The 16,682-nt window shown below is 38.5% G+C and overlaps 1 protein-coding gene across 2 annotated transcripts in view; it reads left to right on the top strand.

Moving 5' to 3' along the window:
* Positions 1-12,072, top strand: part of ITPRID1 (ITPR interacting domain containing 1) — a 299,098-nt gene extending 287,026 nt beyond the window's left edge. The window contains exon 15 of one of the 2 annotated variants that reach the window (XM_085005889.1): positions 11,348-12,072. In XM_085005889.1, the coding sequence (XP_084862015.1) occupies positions 11,348-11,355 (8 nt within the window). In that variant the 3' untranslated portion in view covers positions 11,356-12,072. The remainder of the gene's footprint in view (positions 1-11,347) is intronic. The other variant, XM_085005890.1, reaches the window with a different exon arrangement.
* The last annotated feature ends 4,610 nt before the right edge of the window (positions 12,073-16,682 follow it).

Below are 16,682 nucleotides of genomic sequence, written 5' to 3'. Positions count from 1 at the left end.
CAAGATACTGTCAGGATAATGAACATCACAATCATTTCAGAAGTTCCCTCATATTCTCTCTCAGTCAGCCCTGTCCCATCCTGCAGGGTCAGTCACTGTTTTCTTTTTTTCCATCATACATCAGTTTTGTCCTTTCTTGTCTACAACACACTTTGAAATACAAAAAAATGGTACGCATTAATGGAGAGAGAGAGGGATGAGTAAATGGATAGCTATGTCATAAAGCAAGTATAATAAAACCTGGGTTTTTTAATGATAAAACCTGAGGTGTAGGTATATGTTTACTTCCATTGTAGTGCTTTCAATGTTTTATGTTTGGAAATTTACATAGTAAAACATTAGAAATTTAAAAAAAAAAAAAAACACCCAGAGAAGAGCTGAAACACTTGTACAGAAGGTCAGGATAGGGAAATATTGCTAGATAATCAAGAAACACATAAAGATATATTAATCAATACAGTGTGGTATTACAGAGACGTAAAAACTGACCAACAAAACAGAACAGAGACTCTAAAAACAAACCCATAAGTATGTAGAAACTTCCCTACCCGATCAGTACTGCACTGCAGGTCAATAGAGGGAGGACAACTTTTTCAAGGAATAGTACTTGGGCAGTCCATTATCCCTGTGTAAAAATAAAATAAGATTCCTTCCTGACAGCATAAAGCCAGGTGAATCCAGGACTTAAGTGGGAAGGCAAAACTATAAAAGTTGTGGAGGAGTTGACTGAGGCTCAGAATCCATTTCTACTTTCTTCTGATGTGTAGCCTACACTGCAAGGAGCCTTAAAGAAAAAAAAAAAAAAAAAGACATTTCTCAAACTTCCAGTAGCTAGGGCCCAGGATACAAATTAGGTCTTACCAAATAGGTGTGCTCACATGAGATTTAGAAGGTGGCAATGAGGCCAAGGCCACCTACCTGCTGCATGAGGCTGTTTTCCAATTCAGGGAAGACCATGGAGAGTGCCAGCAGGCAGCCTGCCCTCCTGGGGGGGGGGGGGGCGCTGTTGTGATGGCAGCTGGCCTCTGTTCCAGCCTTCAGTCATCAGCTTCAGAGCTCTCAAGATGTGGTTGATTTGGTGGCCAGGGCAGCTTTGTGATTATGGCTTTTTGATCCTAGATCATAGATTTCATTTTGATCCTGGATCCATATTTTATTAGCACCTGCCTTTGAACTCCTCTCTGTTGAAACACCAAGATTGTGTTGCCTGCATTCAACTCTCGCTGGCAAAAAAAATACCACATTAGAAAATATCTTTATGGCCTAATTGTAGGAAAGCATTTCTTAAAGAGAATACATATTGAACAACCCATAAATCAAAATAATTCATATTTGACTTCTGTTTAATGAAAACACCATAAATAGAGAAAAAAACTCATAAGATGCTTGATGATATTTGCTTATGAAATGTCTCACAGAGGTTCAGACGGTAAGAGTCAAATGGGAGGGAAGGGGAGAGTAAACACCATTCTGGGCAGTTAGAAGAAAACCCAGAACTAATTGTTGTAGGTCTGTGCATCTCATTCACAAGAGCTTATGATATATTTATAGATTTTTTTTTCCTTTGGTATAGGACTAGACATATCACTTGGTATAGACACATATCACTTGGTATAGACTAGAATCCTAAATAAAATTTTTTAAAATTAACATGAATCAATAATAAAAAGGATTTTTTTTAATTTTATTTATTTATTTTTTTTGTCTTTTTGCTATTTCTTGGGCCGCTCCCGCAGCATATGGAGGTTCCCAGGCTAGGGGTCCAATCGGAGCTGTAGCCACCAGCCTATGCCAGAGCCACAGCAACGTGGGATCCAAGCCGCGTCTGCAACCTACACCACAGCTTACGGCAACGCCGGATCCCTAACCCACTGAGCAAGGGCAGAGACCGAACCCGCAACCTCATGGTTCCTAGTCAGATTCGTTAACCACTGTGCCACGACGGGAACTCCAGGAGGATTTTTTTTTTTAAATATGACAAAATACATGAACAAGAGGAAGGGTTAATATCCCATAAACATATGAAACTATATTTAATGTCAATGGTAATCAATAGAATACAAATTAAAACCACAAGGTAAAATTCTGTACCCATTAGATTGGTAAATGTTTAAAAGATAGATAATACAAAGTAATATTAAGATATGGAAAAACCAGCATTCTAAAGCACCGCTAGGAGTTCCTGCTGCAGTGCAGTGGTTTAAGAATCCAACTTCATATAGTGGGAAAATAAAATTAAAAATAAATAAATAAATTAATTAATTAATTAATTAAAAGAATCCAACTTCAGCTCTGGTCACTGCAGAGGTGTCTGTTCGATCCTGGCCCCAGCAAGTGAGTTAAATGATCTGGCATGGCCGCAGCTGTGGCTTAGGTCACAGCTGCATCTCAGATTCAGTCCGTGGCCCAGGAATTTCCATATGCCACAGGTATGGCCATTAAAAAATAAAAAGTAATTTTTAAAAAAACCCCACTGATAAGAATATATCCTGCTATAGCCACTTTGGAAAAGAGTCTGGGATTATCTAGAATAATTCAACACGGGCAGACCCTACCACAGATACTCTACTTCCAGGAGTATGTCTTTGGGAAAATCTTGCACATATGCACATATGCATGAAGACAATAATTTAAGGGAGTTCCTGTTGTGCCACAGTGGAAATGAATCCAACTAGTATCCATGAGAATGCAGGTTTGATCCCTGGCCTCGCTCAGTGGGTTGGGGACCTGGTATTGCCATGAGCTGTGGTGTAGGTCATAGACATGGCACGGATCCCTCATTGCTGTGGCTGTGGTGTAGGCCGGCAGCTGTAGCTCTGATTCGACCCCTAGCCTGGGAACTTCCATATGCTGTGAGGCCCTAAAAAATTTAAAAATGTTTCTGGAAGCATTGCCTACTGTATTTGTATAAACGGTGTACTCAGATCCTTTGCCCAATGTTACTGGGTTATTTGTCATTTTATTGATTTATAGAAGGTCTTTTTATTATCTGGATGTGAGTACTTTATCATATGTAATTTTTGTGAGTATGTTTTTCCCAGTTAGTTGTTTACCTGCTCATTTTCTTGATGTTATCTTTTGAAGAGCAAAAGATTTTACTTCTGATAAAGTATGGTTTATCAGATACTGATTTTATGGTGAATGCTTTAGCTTTTGTCTAGAAAATATTTATTTGCTTTAAGTTTATGGAATGCACTATTTGTTTTCTTCTAGAACCTTTAGAGATTCAGCGTTTTTGTTTGGGTCTGTGATACATCATTAATTAATGTTTCTGTGTTTTGTGAGCTAGGAATCAAAGTTTATTTTTTTTCTGAATAGATAGCAGCATTATTTGTGGAAAAGACTTTTTCTTTCCCCATTGAATTACTTTGGCAACTTTGTCGAAAATCAACCAATGATACAAGTGTGGGCCTCTCTGGTCTGTTTTCAATACCTATTTCTGCTATCTCTATGCCAGTAGTCCTCAAACAGGGTGATTTTGTGCCACTTCTGGAGAGAGTATATTTGGCAATGATTGGAGACATTTTTTTTCTTTTTTCTTTTTTTTTTTTTTTTTGGTCACAAGTCCTAGAGAGGCTGCTGCTGGCATTTAGTGAATAGTTTCCAGCAATGCTACCCAACACTCTGCAGAGTACAGGACAGTCCTCACAACAAAGAATCATCTAGCCCAAAATATCCATAGTGTCAAGGTGAGAAAGCCCACTCTATGTCAATATAACACTGCCTTGATTATGGTAGCTTTATAGTAAGTCTGGAAATCAGGTAGTGTAAATCCTCTAACTTTGTTCTTCTTTTTCAAGATTGTTGTGGTTATTCAAATGTTGAAACTTTGGATAAGAATTGCCTTGAATCTTTGGATTAATAAAGAAAAGGGACTTCTTAACAAAACTGTCATCCAATCCATGAACATGCCAAAACCTTCCATTTGTTTAGAACTTTTCATTTACTCTCAGCAGTGCTTTGAAGGTTTCAGTATAGAAGGCTTGCACATATTTTGTTACATTTACCCCAAGTTATTTCACATTATTTGATTCTATGTAAATGGTATTTTTGGCCACACCCTCAGCATGCATACTTTCCTGGGCCAGGGACCAAACCTGCAGCACAACAGTGATAATGCCAGATCTTTAACCCACTAAGCCACCAGGGAGTGCCCGTAGATGGTATTTTTAATTTTATTTGCCAAATGTACATTCCTATTACAAAAATATAACTCAATTGCATTGGCCTTGCACCCTGTAACTTTGCTAAATTTACTTATTATTCGTAGTATTTTTGTAAATTCCTTAGGATTTTTATATGAATACAATCCTCCTTTTTTTTTTTTTTTTTGTCTTTTTTTTTTTTTGTCTTTTTCTAGGGCAGCACCTGTGGCATATGGAGGTTGCCAGGCTAGGGGTCTAATTGGAACTACAGCCTCCAGCCTACACTAGAGCCACAGCAACGCGGGATCTGAGCTGCGTCTGCAACCTGCACCACAGCTCACGGCAATGCCAGATCCTTAACCCACTGAGCAAGGCCAGGGATAAAACCCGCAACCTCATGGTTCCTAGTCAGATTGGTTAACCACTGAGCCATGACGAGAACTCCACAGTCCTCTTATCTGCAAATAAATACATCTTCATGTCTTCCTTTCCAGTAGTTTCTTATTCCTGATCCTAGGGGAGAAATAGTTTAGGTTTTTACTAATAAGCATTTTTGTTAGCAGTAGGTTTTATCCTAGATAGTCTTTATCTGGTTGTAGAAATTCCTACCTTAATGATAAATTTTGCCGTGAATGAATTTTGGATTTTGTTAAATGCTATTTCTCTATCTAATGAGATGATAATACATACTTTCCTTCTTAAAAGGTAGTGTATTACACTTATCAATTTCTGAATATAAAGTTAAACTTTAATTCTTGACATAAAATTCAGTCACTTATGATGTATCAGCCCTTTTATATATTACTGGATTTTTTTTTCTCATATTCTAAGATTTTCTTTTGAGTTTTACATTCATGAAGGATATTTGTTGGTAGTTTTCTTATAATATTCTTGCTTAGTTTGGGTATGAAAATTGTGTTGGCCTTATAGAATTTGGAGGAAGTGTTCCGTTCTTTGTATTTTCTGAGAGATTTTATGTAAACTTGGCATTACTTCCATCTGGTGAATGTTGGTCACTTTAGCAGGGAAGCTGTCTGAGCTGGCAGTTTTCTTTGCACAAGATTTTAATTATGAATTCAATTTCCTTATAGATAAAGATTATTCAGATTTTCTTTTTCTTGCATCCAGTTTGGGAATTTTTGTCCTCTAAACTTTGCTTTAATGACACTCCACAAGTTTTGATATGTTGTATTTTTATTATCATTAATTCTAAAATAAGTTGTTTGATTTTTATATATTGATTAATGGAAAATTTTGAAGTATGTCCTTTTTTAGCCATACCCATGGCATACGAAAGTTACCGGGCAAGGGATGGACCCAAACCACAGCAGTGACCCAAGCCACTGCAGTGTCACTGGATCCTTAACCTACTGCACCACAGTAGAGCTTCTAGTGTGTCTTAATTATCAACTGTTAGAGGAGTTTCCAAACATTTTGGTGTTTTATGTCTAATTTTATTCCACTGAGGCTAGAAATATACTCCGTATTATTTCAGTCCTTAAAAATTGAGTGTGTGTGTGTGTGTGTGTGTGTGTGTGTGTGTGTGTGGAGGGGTGGTGTTTATATGGTCCAGTATATGGTCTATATTGGTAACATTCCACATGCCCTGAAAATGATGTGTTGTTGAGTGGAATTTTCTAAAATACCAGTTAATTTGAATTGGTAGATACTGTTATTCAAATCTTCTATATTGTTACAGATTGTTTTTCTGTGTGTACTATCAATTACTGAGAGGGGGAATCAAAATTATTAACTATAATGGTTAACTTCTCTATTTCTTGCTTTAGTTCTGTCAGTTTTATTAAACTCTATTGTTAGGTACCTATACACTGATGATTTATATGCATTCTTATTAATTGACCTTTTGTTATTATGAAATGCCCCTCTTTATTTCTGGTAATCCTTCTCATCCTAAAGTCTACTTTGTCTGATATTAATATTGTAACTTGAGTTTTCTTTTAACAGTTTACTTGACATATTTTCCCATTTTCTTGCATTTATCTTATTTGCATATTTATATTTAAAGTCTATATCACATTAATAGTATATAGTTTGACTTTTTATGCAATTGGACAGTCTCTGTCTTTTAACTTTAATATTTATTCTGTTTACATTTACTGTAATCACAAATAGTGTTTGTTTTAATTCTACAATCTTAATATTCTCTGTGTATCCCACATCTTCTTTTTTCCATTTTCCTCAATTCCTGCCCTCTTTTGAATTAATCAGGTATTTCTTAGCATTCATATTATCACTGCTCTTGATTTATTAGACATACTAATTTGTTTTCTTTTTAAGTTGTTGCTCCATGTATGATTTATGATAAGCAACTTTAACATATTATAGTCTAGTGTCAAGTGATATTATGCCATTGTACACATAACTTAAAAACTTTACAGAGGTATGCTTCCCGGAACCTCTGTTCCAACCTTTGCTGTCTTAGTAGCATACATGTTTACCTCTATATAATATAATATTAACAATAAATTATTTTTGCTTTCAGCATCCAATTGAAAATTAAGAAATGAGAACAATAAAAGTACTCTATGTTTATTCATGTTTAGCATTTCCACAATTGTATTTTCTTGCTTCATTGCATGTCTTACAGTTTTGGGGGGCGTTTGGGGAAGAGTTTTTGGCCACATTTATGGCGTGGGGAAGTTTCCTGGACAGGGATCAAACCCTCACCACAGCTGTAACCAGAACCACAGCAGTGACAACAGCAGATTCTTAACCCATCGAGCCACAAGGGAACTCCTTTCTTCACAGTTTTTTACTGTATACAGACATGGATAAAAGAACAGTAGAGACTGAGGTAAATAATGTTTACTCCTGCAAAAGTGCATCTTGATTCTTCTCTCCAGCACCAGCGTGAGAGCCTGAATAAATCTAATCTGAGGTTAAGCTGGGTTGGGACTTTGCTACAGTTTTCATTAGATTCACTTCACCACTGGCTCCCAATATTTTCAGAAGGGGATAAGGACTTTCCATTCAGCAAGGCTTGGGCTCTATGCATTATTGATTTCAAGATCTCTTTAAGATTTCACGACCCACCTGCTACCTTCTGAATCATAGGGTGTCTCTCTATGCTTAACAGCCCAGCTTTCAGCTTTGAATTCTTGGGGTCTTCTCTTTGCCCTTTAATGCCTCTTCTGTTCTGGACATTTCTGAAAGATCTTTCTCAATCTTGTTACCAAGATTCTAGCCTTTGACCATCACAAACATGTACTTAGTGATGCCCTAGGTTCCTTGGACTGATTTGCATTGTTTTTCCTCTCTGCTCTTTGCATTCAGTGGGTTAGAGCCTTACACTCAGTGAAGACCTAAAATGCCTCAAGAGGAGTTTCCCTTAGTTCTCCTGCCCTGCTTGCAGTTTTTCAGTGCAGTGGACCACTGCATCTAACTTGAGAAGGCACTATGAGTCTCGAAGAGGATACCTCTGCCTCCCTGCAGGCCTCCTGCCTTGCTCCAGCCTCAGCATACTACCTAGCTTCTTGTACTCAATGAAAACTCTTTGTATCCTCCAATCTCTGAGTGATTCTTAAAAAACACTATGATTTTTGTGGCTTACCTTGCTTGTTCTCATTTGTAGGATTTTGCCATTTTCTGTGTTCTAACTGGTGGCATAAGTCTCTCCCTAGCTTTGATTTTATTTATTTATTTATTTTTGTCTTTTTATAGCCACAGGTATGGCCTGTGGAAGTTCCCAGGCTAAGGGTCGACTTGGAGCTGTGGCTGCCCACCTACGCCACAGCCACGGCAGCAGCAGCACGGGATCTGAGCCATGTCTGCGACGTACACCACAGCTCACAGCAGTGCTGGATCCTTACTTAACCCTCTGAGCCACGGTGGGAACTCCTTCCCTAGCTTTGATTTTAATGAACACAATTTTAATGGGCATGGAGTTGTAAACTCTTAACTAAATGTTCTCATACATGATTTTCAAAGATCTACTGACCCTCCAAATATAGATTTTTGTCTCAGTTGATCCAGGAGGTTCTTATTTGACAAAATTAAACTTAATTTTATCATTAATGGGAATGAGAGAATAAAAGACGAGGCAAAGGACAGGGAAGAGGATGAATATTTTTTAGGTAACTGCTATGAGCCAAGGCACAGTATCAGATTCTTACTTTCATGGCATTGTCTTTCCTAATACTTATCCCAACTGTATGAGACAGGCATTACCATCTCCATTTACAGATGCGTCAGTGGTCTCAGAGACTGAGCTGTCTGTGGTCACCCAGAGTATAACTAGATGTGATGGAGATTAACCCCAGTTCTCTAGGATTTCAAACCTTGTGCTTTCTGTTCCCATCTATTAGTTTCCTGAGATAAGGATGTGTGGGGAACAGGGAGGACATCATCTAAGCAGTCGTGGGTGAGACCAGTTTAGAGAGGTAAGATGGGGTTGATCACATGAGCCTTGGTTCTAGATGTAGCTGTTCAAAACTGACCTTAAAGGCAATTGGTATTATTTCAACTTCCTGGCTTGTAATAGAAATGTAAGAAAAACTTTTCTGGAAGCACTGGCGGAGACAAGGGCTGGTTGACTTAGCCTTCCCATAGTGTGTACCACCAATCCAAACCCAAATGAACACACAGTCTGGTAATAACTGTGCTCACTTTGCAAATGAAGCTTTGAGACAGACCCTCTAACCTTCTCTTCCAATTAGAGTGCACTCCAGGGCTGCTCCTATGTAGGCATTCTAGAGCTGCCCCTGCCAGGCCAGGGGGTACTGGACAGACAGGAGGAGGAGCTAGAGTTCTGCATAGAGGCTCTTGCCAGAAGCTGGGTAGCTGACCTTCTCACTGGCAAAAGGCAAGAGAGTTTCCCACTGGGCTTTATGAGTATAGTAATATGAGGCATGTAATTTCCTTGAAATCAAGTGCAGAAGTTATAGCCGCTATTTTAAATACATGCTGGGTTTAAAATTTGCTTTCACATGTTCCTAAATTGTGTGTCATTTTTCATGCAGTTGAAGAGGCAAAGTCCTAAAACTTTAAAAGATTTTTTCCATATCATAAAAGCTTAGTCAACACTTTTTTTAATGCTCATAGAAAGTTAATGAACCTACTTATTAATATTTTTGTAGCACAATTCAAATGTGATAACCCCTCATTTAACTACTTCTCTCTGAGCAACAAAAGCTTTAAACCACATTGCACATACCTTAAAATTCTATGTGCCCTCTGGGAAAATATATGTGCTTGCTCCCTCTGTGTTTAGAAGCCCCCGTAAACAATGTGTTGTGTCTGCTGCTATTACCATCTGGTAGCTGACATCAGTTCCCTCGCTGGTTTCCTCCAACAAGGCAGCCTTATATGAATGCTTGCAGTAACATTTGATAGGATTTGGAGACGCAGTGGGGATTAGGCTCAGTTCCCTCATTGTGCTGCCTCTCTGGTGGAGATTTCTCAGAATCCAGACAAATCTCAGAATGTTGAAAATTCTACTAGCTTAGCTAGAAAGAAGCAAGCATGGGGAAGGGCAGTGAATTCATTCTCCACAGGCCCATTCATTCTCACGTGCTAGAAAGGTAACCAGTGACCAGAGAGCATTTGGGTGCCCTTAATGACTTAGAGCTGCATTAGTCAGCATATTTTCAGCATGTTTTTCATCTTTAGTACACTTACTTAATCAAGCATCAGAGCAGCCGTGATAGAATTTATATTCAAGCAAAGCTTTGGATTAGTAACCGAAGAAAAGCCACATGGCTCCCTTGCTGTTCTGCTGAGTGGTGATTACCATTGTATGCAGTAGCCAGATGTCCAGCTTTGAGAGTATGTTACTGAACAAGAATAAAATCAGCTTGGTTTTCATGGGGGCACAAAGGATGGGTCAGATCTGTCTGCTTCACTGATACAAGAGAATAGAAGAGCCTGAAGCATGGGCAGACCACCAATGCCGAGACAACTGGGAAACACACACACATTGCAGAGCAAGGCAGAAGGAAGAACATTGACTCTGGGGAAGAGAGATCTGGCTTCAGATCCCTCCCTTGCTCTTTAGTTGCTATTCAGCATTGGCAAGTGACCAAGGTCTCTGAAAACCAGCTTTTAAATCTGTAGCATCAAGTAACATACCTGATGGGTTGGGATGAGAATTCACCAGGATATAGTTAGATTGAAGTGAGAACTTAATAAAAGGTAGTTAGGTCAGAGTAACTATGACTTTTTGGATTAGAATGGTGCTCAAGATCAGTCAGTGGATTGTGACTCTGTGGGTCAGAACGGCACTTGAGGTCGATGGGACTGTAGCCCCTTTGCCAGAATGATGCTCAAGGACTTCGTGGCTCTAATCTCCACTGGATAAGACACACCAATATCAGCCAGGACCTGGAGACTAGATAGAAATGCATGTAGCTGGGGCAGGCCTTGGAATTGGATCAACTGAAGGAGATGAGAGAAAATCAAGGCAGAGATGAAGGTAAGATAAAAGATGGGGTGTGCATGGAAATCTTAGATGTATCACAGGTCAGATACCCAGTCAAGCATCGGAAAGCTGCAATTCCGGATCCTGACAGTTGAGGGGCGCAGCCTCTGAGACATTCAGGCTGGCCAGCTGACATCAGAAAGTAGGGAGAACCTGTAATTTAAAGGCAAGTCACATAAAAGAACAAAATAATGCTATTTGCAGCAATATGGATGGACCTAGAGACTCTCATACTAAGTGAAGCAAGTCAGAAAGAGAAAGACAAATACCATATGGTATCACTTATATCTGGAATCTAATATACAGCACAAATGGACCTTTCCACAGAAAGGAAAATCATGGACATGGAGAACAGACTTGTGGTTGCCAAGGGGGCAGGGGAGGGAGGGGGATGGATTGGGAATTTAGGGTTAATAGATGCAAACTATTGCCTTTGGAATGGATAATTAAGCAATGAGATCCTGCTATATAGCACTGGAAACTGTGTCTGGTCACTTATGCTGGAGCATGATAATGTGAGAAAAAAGAATGTATACATGTATGCTCTACCATAGAAATTTGACAGAAAACTAAACCATCTACAATGGAAAAAATAAAAATCATTATAAAAAAATAAAGGCAAGTCACCCACCTTCCTGGGGAAATATATTATCATTGAGGCCAAAATATCAGAAATAATTAAATTTTTATTAAAAATTTGACAGTTCTTGAAATGATATCACACTGTCCCTCCAGAAAGATTGTGATTTTTTTTGTTCTTTTTCAGAAGGGTAGGTAAATACCTGCTGCAATCTTCCAGCTCTCAAAATTTGACTGACCTTGGCCACCTGCCCCTGCCATATTCCATGCAAAGGACTTTGAGATTGTGGTGACACTCTATTTTATTCACCACTGTATCTGCTATACCTAACACGTTGTGTCAAAAAGGAATTCTCAAAGGAAATTTGAAAATACCTAGAATTAAATGAAAATGAAAAAACCACACATCAAAATATGTGGGATGCAGCTAAAGCAGTTCTGAGAGGGAAATATATATCATCAATGCTTACATTAGAAATGAAGAAAGGTCTCAAATCAATAACCTAAGTCCTTACCCTAAGGAACTAATAAAAGGAGGATGAAATAAATCCAAAGTAAGCAGAAGAAAAAAGGAAGTAATACAGATAAGGACAGAAATCAACCAAATGGAAAACAGGAAAAACAATAGGGAAAAATCAATAAAACAAAAAGCTGGTCCTTTTGGAAAAAATTTGGTAAAACTGATACACCATTAGCAAGGCTGATAAAAACAGAAGATACAAATCACCAATATCAAGAATGAAATAAGGGATATTACTGTATATCTTGCAGCCACTTATAATAAGGCAACAACATGTGCCCATAGTTCAATACCTTAGAATAAGTGGACCAATCCCTGAAAACCACCAACAAAATTTAAACAGGATGAAATAGGTCACCTGTATAGCCCTAAAACCTGTAAAAAAAAAAAAATGAAGTTTTCATTTGAAAGCTCTCAAAAGAAATGTCTAGGCCCAGATGGTTTCAATGGAGAATACACTACACATTTATATAAGACTCATGAAATTAAATTCTGTGAAACCCATGTGAAGAAGGTGAAAAGATACGCTACAGATACAGGCTATGATATCTTTTCAAACCACATATCCAACAAAAGACTGATACTTAGAATATATAAATAACTCTCAAAACCTACCAGTAAAAATTGAACAATCTAATTCAACAATCAGCAAAAGACATGAAGTGACACTTCACTGAAGAGGATATCCAGATAGCAAATTAAGTACATGAAAAGATGTTCAACAGCCCTAGCCATCAATGAAATGCAAATTAAGACTGCAATGAGCAATCACTGCACACCTATTAGAACGGCTAAAATAAAAACAGTGATAACGTCAAATGCCGGTGAGGATGCAGAGAAACTAAGTCACTCATACATTGCTAGTGTGAATGCAAATTGATACAACCACTCTAGATAATAGGTGGGTGATTTTCTACAAAATCAAACAACGCACTGCCTTGTCCTCATGTGTATGTGTTCTCTTAGTTGTCACTATATTGAAACCTGTTCTGAGAAGTGATTGGAATAAGAAGTTGAGCAACATTAAAAAAAAAAATTAGAAATTCAGTTGCCACACAGAACAGCAATTGCACATCATTCAGTTGCCGTACAGAACAGCAGTTGCACCCCTTGGCGCCTATCCCAGGGAAGTGAAAACTTATGCTCACACAAAAGCCTGTACATCAATGTGCATAACAACTTTATTTGTAACAAATGACAACTGAAATCAGCCTAGATATCCTTTAACAGGTGAGTGGTAAAGCAAGCTGGGGTATATCCGTTCCATAGAATACTTTTCAGCAATTAAAAAAAAAAAAACGCAAATGATTGTTATGGGCAACAATTTCCAGAGAATTATGCTGAGTGGAAAAAGCCTATACCAACATTTACATAGTATATGATTCCATTTATATAACATTCTGAAAGTGACAAAATTATAGAAATGCAGAAGAGATCAGTGGCTTCCAGAAGTTAGGATGGGGCAAAGAGAACAAGAGTAGAAGTTCGGGACGTGAGTGTCATTATGAAAGATCAACCTGAGGGATCCTCCTGATGGCAGCTTTCTGTTCACTTCTTGACAGTGATAGTAGATGCATGAACCTACACAGGTGGCAAAATTGTATGAGACCTAATACACACACACACACACAATGGGGGAAATCAGAATAAGATAGATGGATAGTGTAGATACCAATGTCCAGTTGTGTTATTGTGCTATAGTCTTACAAAATGTCACCACTGGGGGAAACTGTGCCCAAAATAGAAAAGATCTGTTTCTCTTTAGCATTTCTTATAATTGCATATGAATCTACTGTTGTCTCAAATGAATTAATACTATTACTTATTTCAGTAAGCTCTTCCTCAGTATTGGACAATTTCTGGAAGGTTAAATATATTCTGTATTTTTATTTCAATCAGATGAGAATAAATGACATCAGAATTTCTTACAGATTAACTCAAATAGTCCTCTGTTATAAAGAGAGAAAATATTTTCAGATCTTCCCAAGGCAAAGCATAGACACTTATTTACCAGAAGATATTGATCTGAAACCGTAATTCTCCTCTCTGAGGGTTGAAGGAGATAACCAGAATGATCCAGCAGGATCTCCGGGATAAAACCAGCCTACAAACATTCAGTGCTCTCACTCTCTCTCTCCCTTAATTGAAAAGCTGGAGGAGCCCCATCACCCATCAACACAGAAACTGCCTTTGATTGATTTTGGAAGGCACATATTTCAAGTGCACATTTTATAGGTTATTGACTGAAATAAATTGTCTGAAAATGTCCATCACTGTGATCATTCTTATTCATAAAGACGGAATATTTGCGACTAAAATGAAAATATATTCCTTTAAAGCTAGTTACCATTAGGCATCCATCAGAAATGAAGCCAGAAGTCAATTCCGACACGTCAGAAGGCTCTTGGACCTACAAATCATGTCATGGACACAACGGCTCCGAGCACTTACACTGGGAACACTGTAGGCCAAGAGTCTGTGACTTCCACATTGCACATATGTGGCTGTTATTTAGAACTCTCCAAGGTATAAATTCATATTACCATCTGTCATCTCAGTTGCTGTTTACATCTGCCTTAAAAGGGGGGTTGGGCATCATCAATTAAAGTGTATAGAGCCCTGGAAAAACCACCACTGACAACAGTCTGAACTTGGGGGAAGTACATGTCTATCCAAAGGGGAAATAAAGAATTCATACTCTCTTCTCTCTTTGAAAATACTGCCTTTGAACTTGGGAAATTAAGTGGCAAACGAGTGTTTTAAAATTCTTAACACTGTTCAGCTTCTCACAAGGCCCCCTCAGAAATAATCGCAACTTCTTATGCTTTAAGTTAATTTAATGATACATGAGAGGATAATAAGTTAAAACTTTTGCTCTACAAAAGACCGAGTTTGAAAAGACAAACTATAGACTGGGAGGTAACATTTGTGAAAATCTATCTCTGATGCAGAAGGATTAGTATCTAGAATATATAAAGAATTTTTAAAATTCAACTGAAAAAAGTAAACAATCTAACAAGAAAATGGATGAAAGACATGAAGACACATTTCACCAAAGAAATGTACAGATAGCAAACAAGCACATGAAAAGATGCTCAGCATCATTAGTCAACAGGAGAATGCAAATAAAACCATAATGAGATAATACCAAGACACCTATGCGAATGACTTTTAGAAAGTACTGAATGCTAGCAAGTGTGTGGAGAAACTGGATCACTCATAAATGACTGGTGGAAATAGGTAATGGTGTAGCCACTCTGGAACACAGTTTGTTCATTTCTTATAAAATTAAACATGTAATTGCTATATGAGCCAGGAATTGCACTCCTGGGCTGTATTCCAGATAAATGAACACTTATGTTCATACAAAAGCCGTACATCAATATTCATAACATTGATGTGTAATAGCTGAACACGCGATACAACTGAGATGTCCTGCAACAGGTACATGGTTAAACTTTGGTGCATACCATGGAATATACCCAGTGGTAAAAAAGGAACAAATTATTGATGCACAGAATAACTTGGATGAATCACCAGTAATAAAACTGAGTTTAAAAAAAAAAAAAGCCAAACTCAAAAAGTTGCTTACTGTACTATTCCCGCTACATAACATTTTTGAAACGACAAAAGTTATAGAAATACCAGATTAGTGGTTGCCAGGGGTTGAGGAGTGGGTAGGGCAGGAAGAGTGAGGAAGGGGAGGAGAGGGAGGAAGGGCCAACATGAGGCTTCCCTGTGAAGATGGAGCTCTTCTACATCTTAATTGTATCCATATCAACACACTGGTTGAGACCTGATCCTACAGTGTTGCAAGATGGTAGCACTGAAGAAACTACTTAAAGGGTATAGGGAACTTCCTTGTGTTATTTGTTACAACTGCATGTGAATCTACAAAGACCTCAAAAAAAAAAAAAAAAAGAGTTTAATTTTTTTTTTTTTAAAGAATTGAGTCTAGGAAGAAAGTATATTTTTTCCACTCAAGTTTGGAAATGAAGATGCTGCTAACCCGTTGGCTAACAAGGCTGTTGATAAGAGGAGAAAGCAGGCAGTTTAGAACTGAGAGATCCTTTTAGGGACTTTCCGTCAGCATACGGGGGTCTCCCTTCCTGGCGAGCATTACCTTTTGCTAATGAGCTTTTATCTCTGTTCTAGAGGCTCCAATAAGGACCAAGACAAGCTGGATCAAATAGGGAAGCCTCCTTCCTACTAATTCATTATCATTGCATTTGAAGAAATTCTAACCCTAGGGGTGAACTTCAGGATGAGTTTATTATGGTTCTAGCTCTATTATTGGGATACTGGCAAATGTCAAGGAAACATTCACCAAGTCAACTAACCAACAGGTCATTGAGGCCAACTCGGGACTCCTCAGGACCTGCCCAACTTGCATCCTCAGGAAGGAAAGAAAACAACATGCATGGAAAACATTCGAGCCTCTTCTGTGAGAACCCATCTCTTGAGCATCGTTGGTGGGTGGCCTCTTGACTGCCCTTAAGGGTCTCAAGCCTTTCTAGTAGGTGCTGATCCCTACCTGATCTCCCAGACTCACCTTCTTGCTCTCGACGCCCAGACCAGTGACTACCAACTTCTGTTGCTCCGATCAGCACGGGGCATTTCCTCCAGTGAGCTCCCTGGAAACACAGACCCTTCCCCTCCCTCTGACTGCATGTGACCTACACCACACACACACCCTTGCTTAAATATTCTTTGGCCCCAAGCCTTTCCTAGAGTGTATATGGATTCCTAACATTAGAATATTTCATTTCTTTCCTTTGGAGGAGCGAATTTTTCCTGCCTTCCATACCCCACCTATATGGTGAGGGCTGCATTCTTTGTTATGTTCTATCTTTTTTAAACACTTTTTTTTTTTTTTTTTTTTGTCTTTTTAGGCCCTCACCCACGGCATATGGAAGTTCCCAGGCTAGGGGTCAAATTGGAACTGTAGCTGCCGGCCACAGCCACAGCGACTTGGAATCCAAGACACCTCTGCCACAGCAAC

This window comes from Sus scrofa, chromosome 18, assembly GCF_054392235.1.
Source record: "Sus scrofa isolate SSC_HxYL_T2T_F1_AM1 chromosome 18, Sscrofa_HxYL_maternal_Yorkshire_Landrace_v2.0, whole genome shotgun sequence".
NCBI classification, from domain to species: domain Eukaryota; kingdom Metazoa; phylum Chordata; class Mammalia; order Artiodactyla; family Suidae; genus Sus; species Sus scrofa.
Note: the sequence above shows the minus strand (reverse complement) of the source record. Positions and strands in the feature narration are given on the sequence as shown.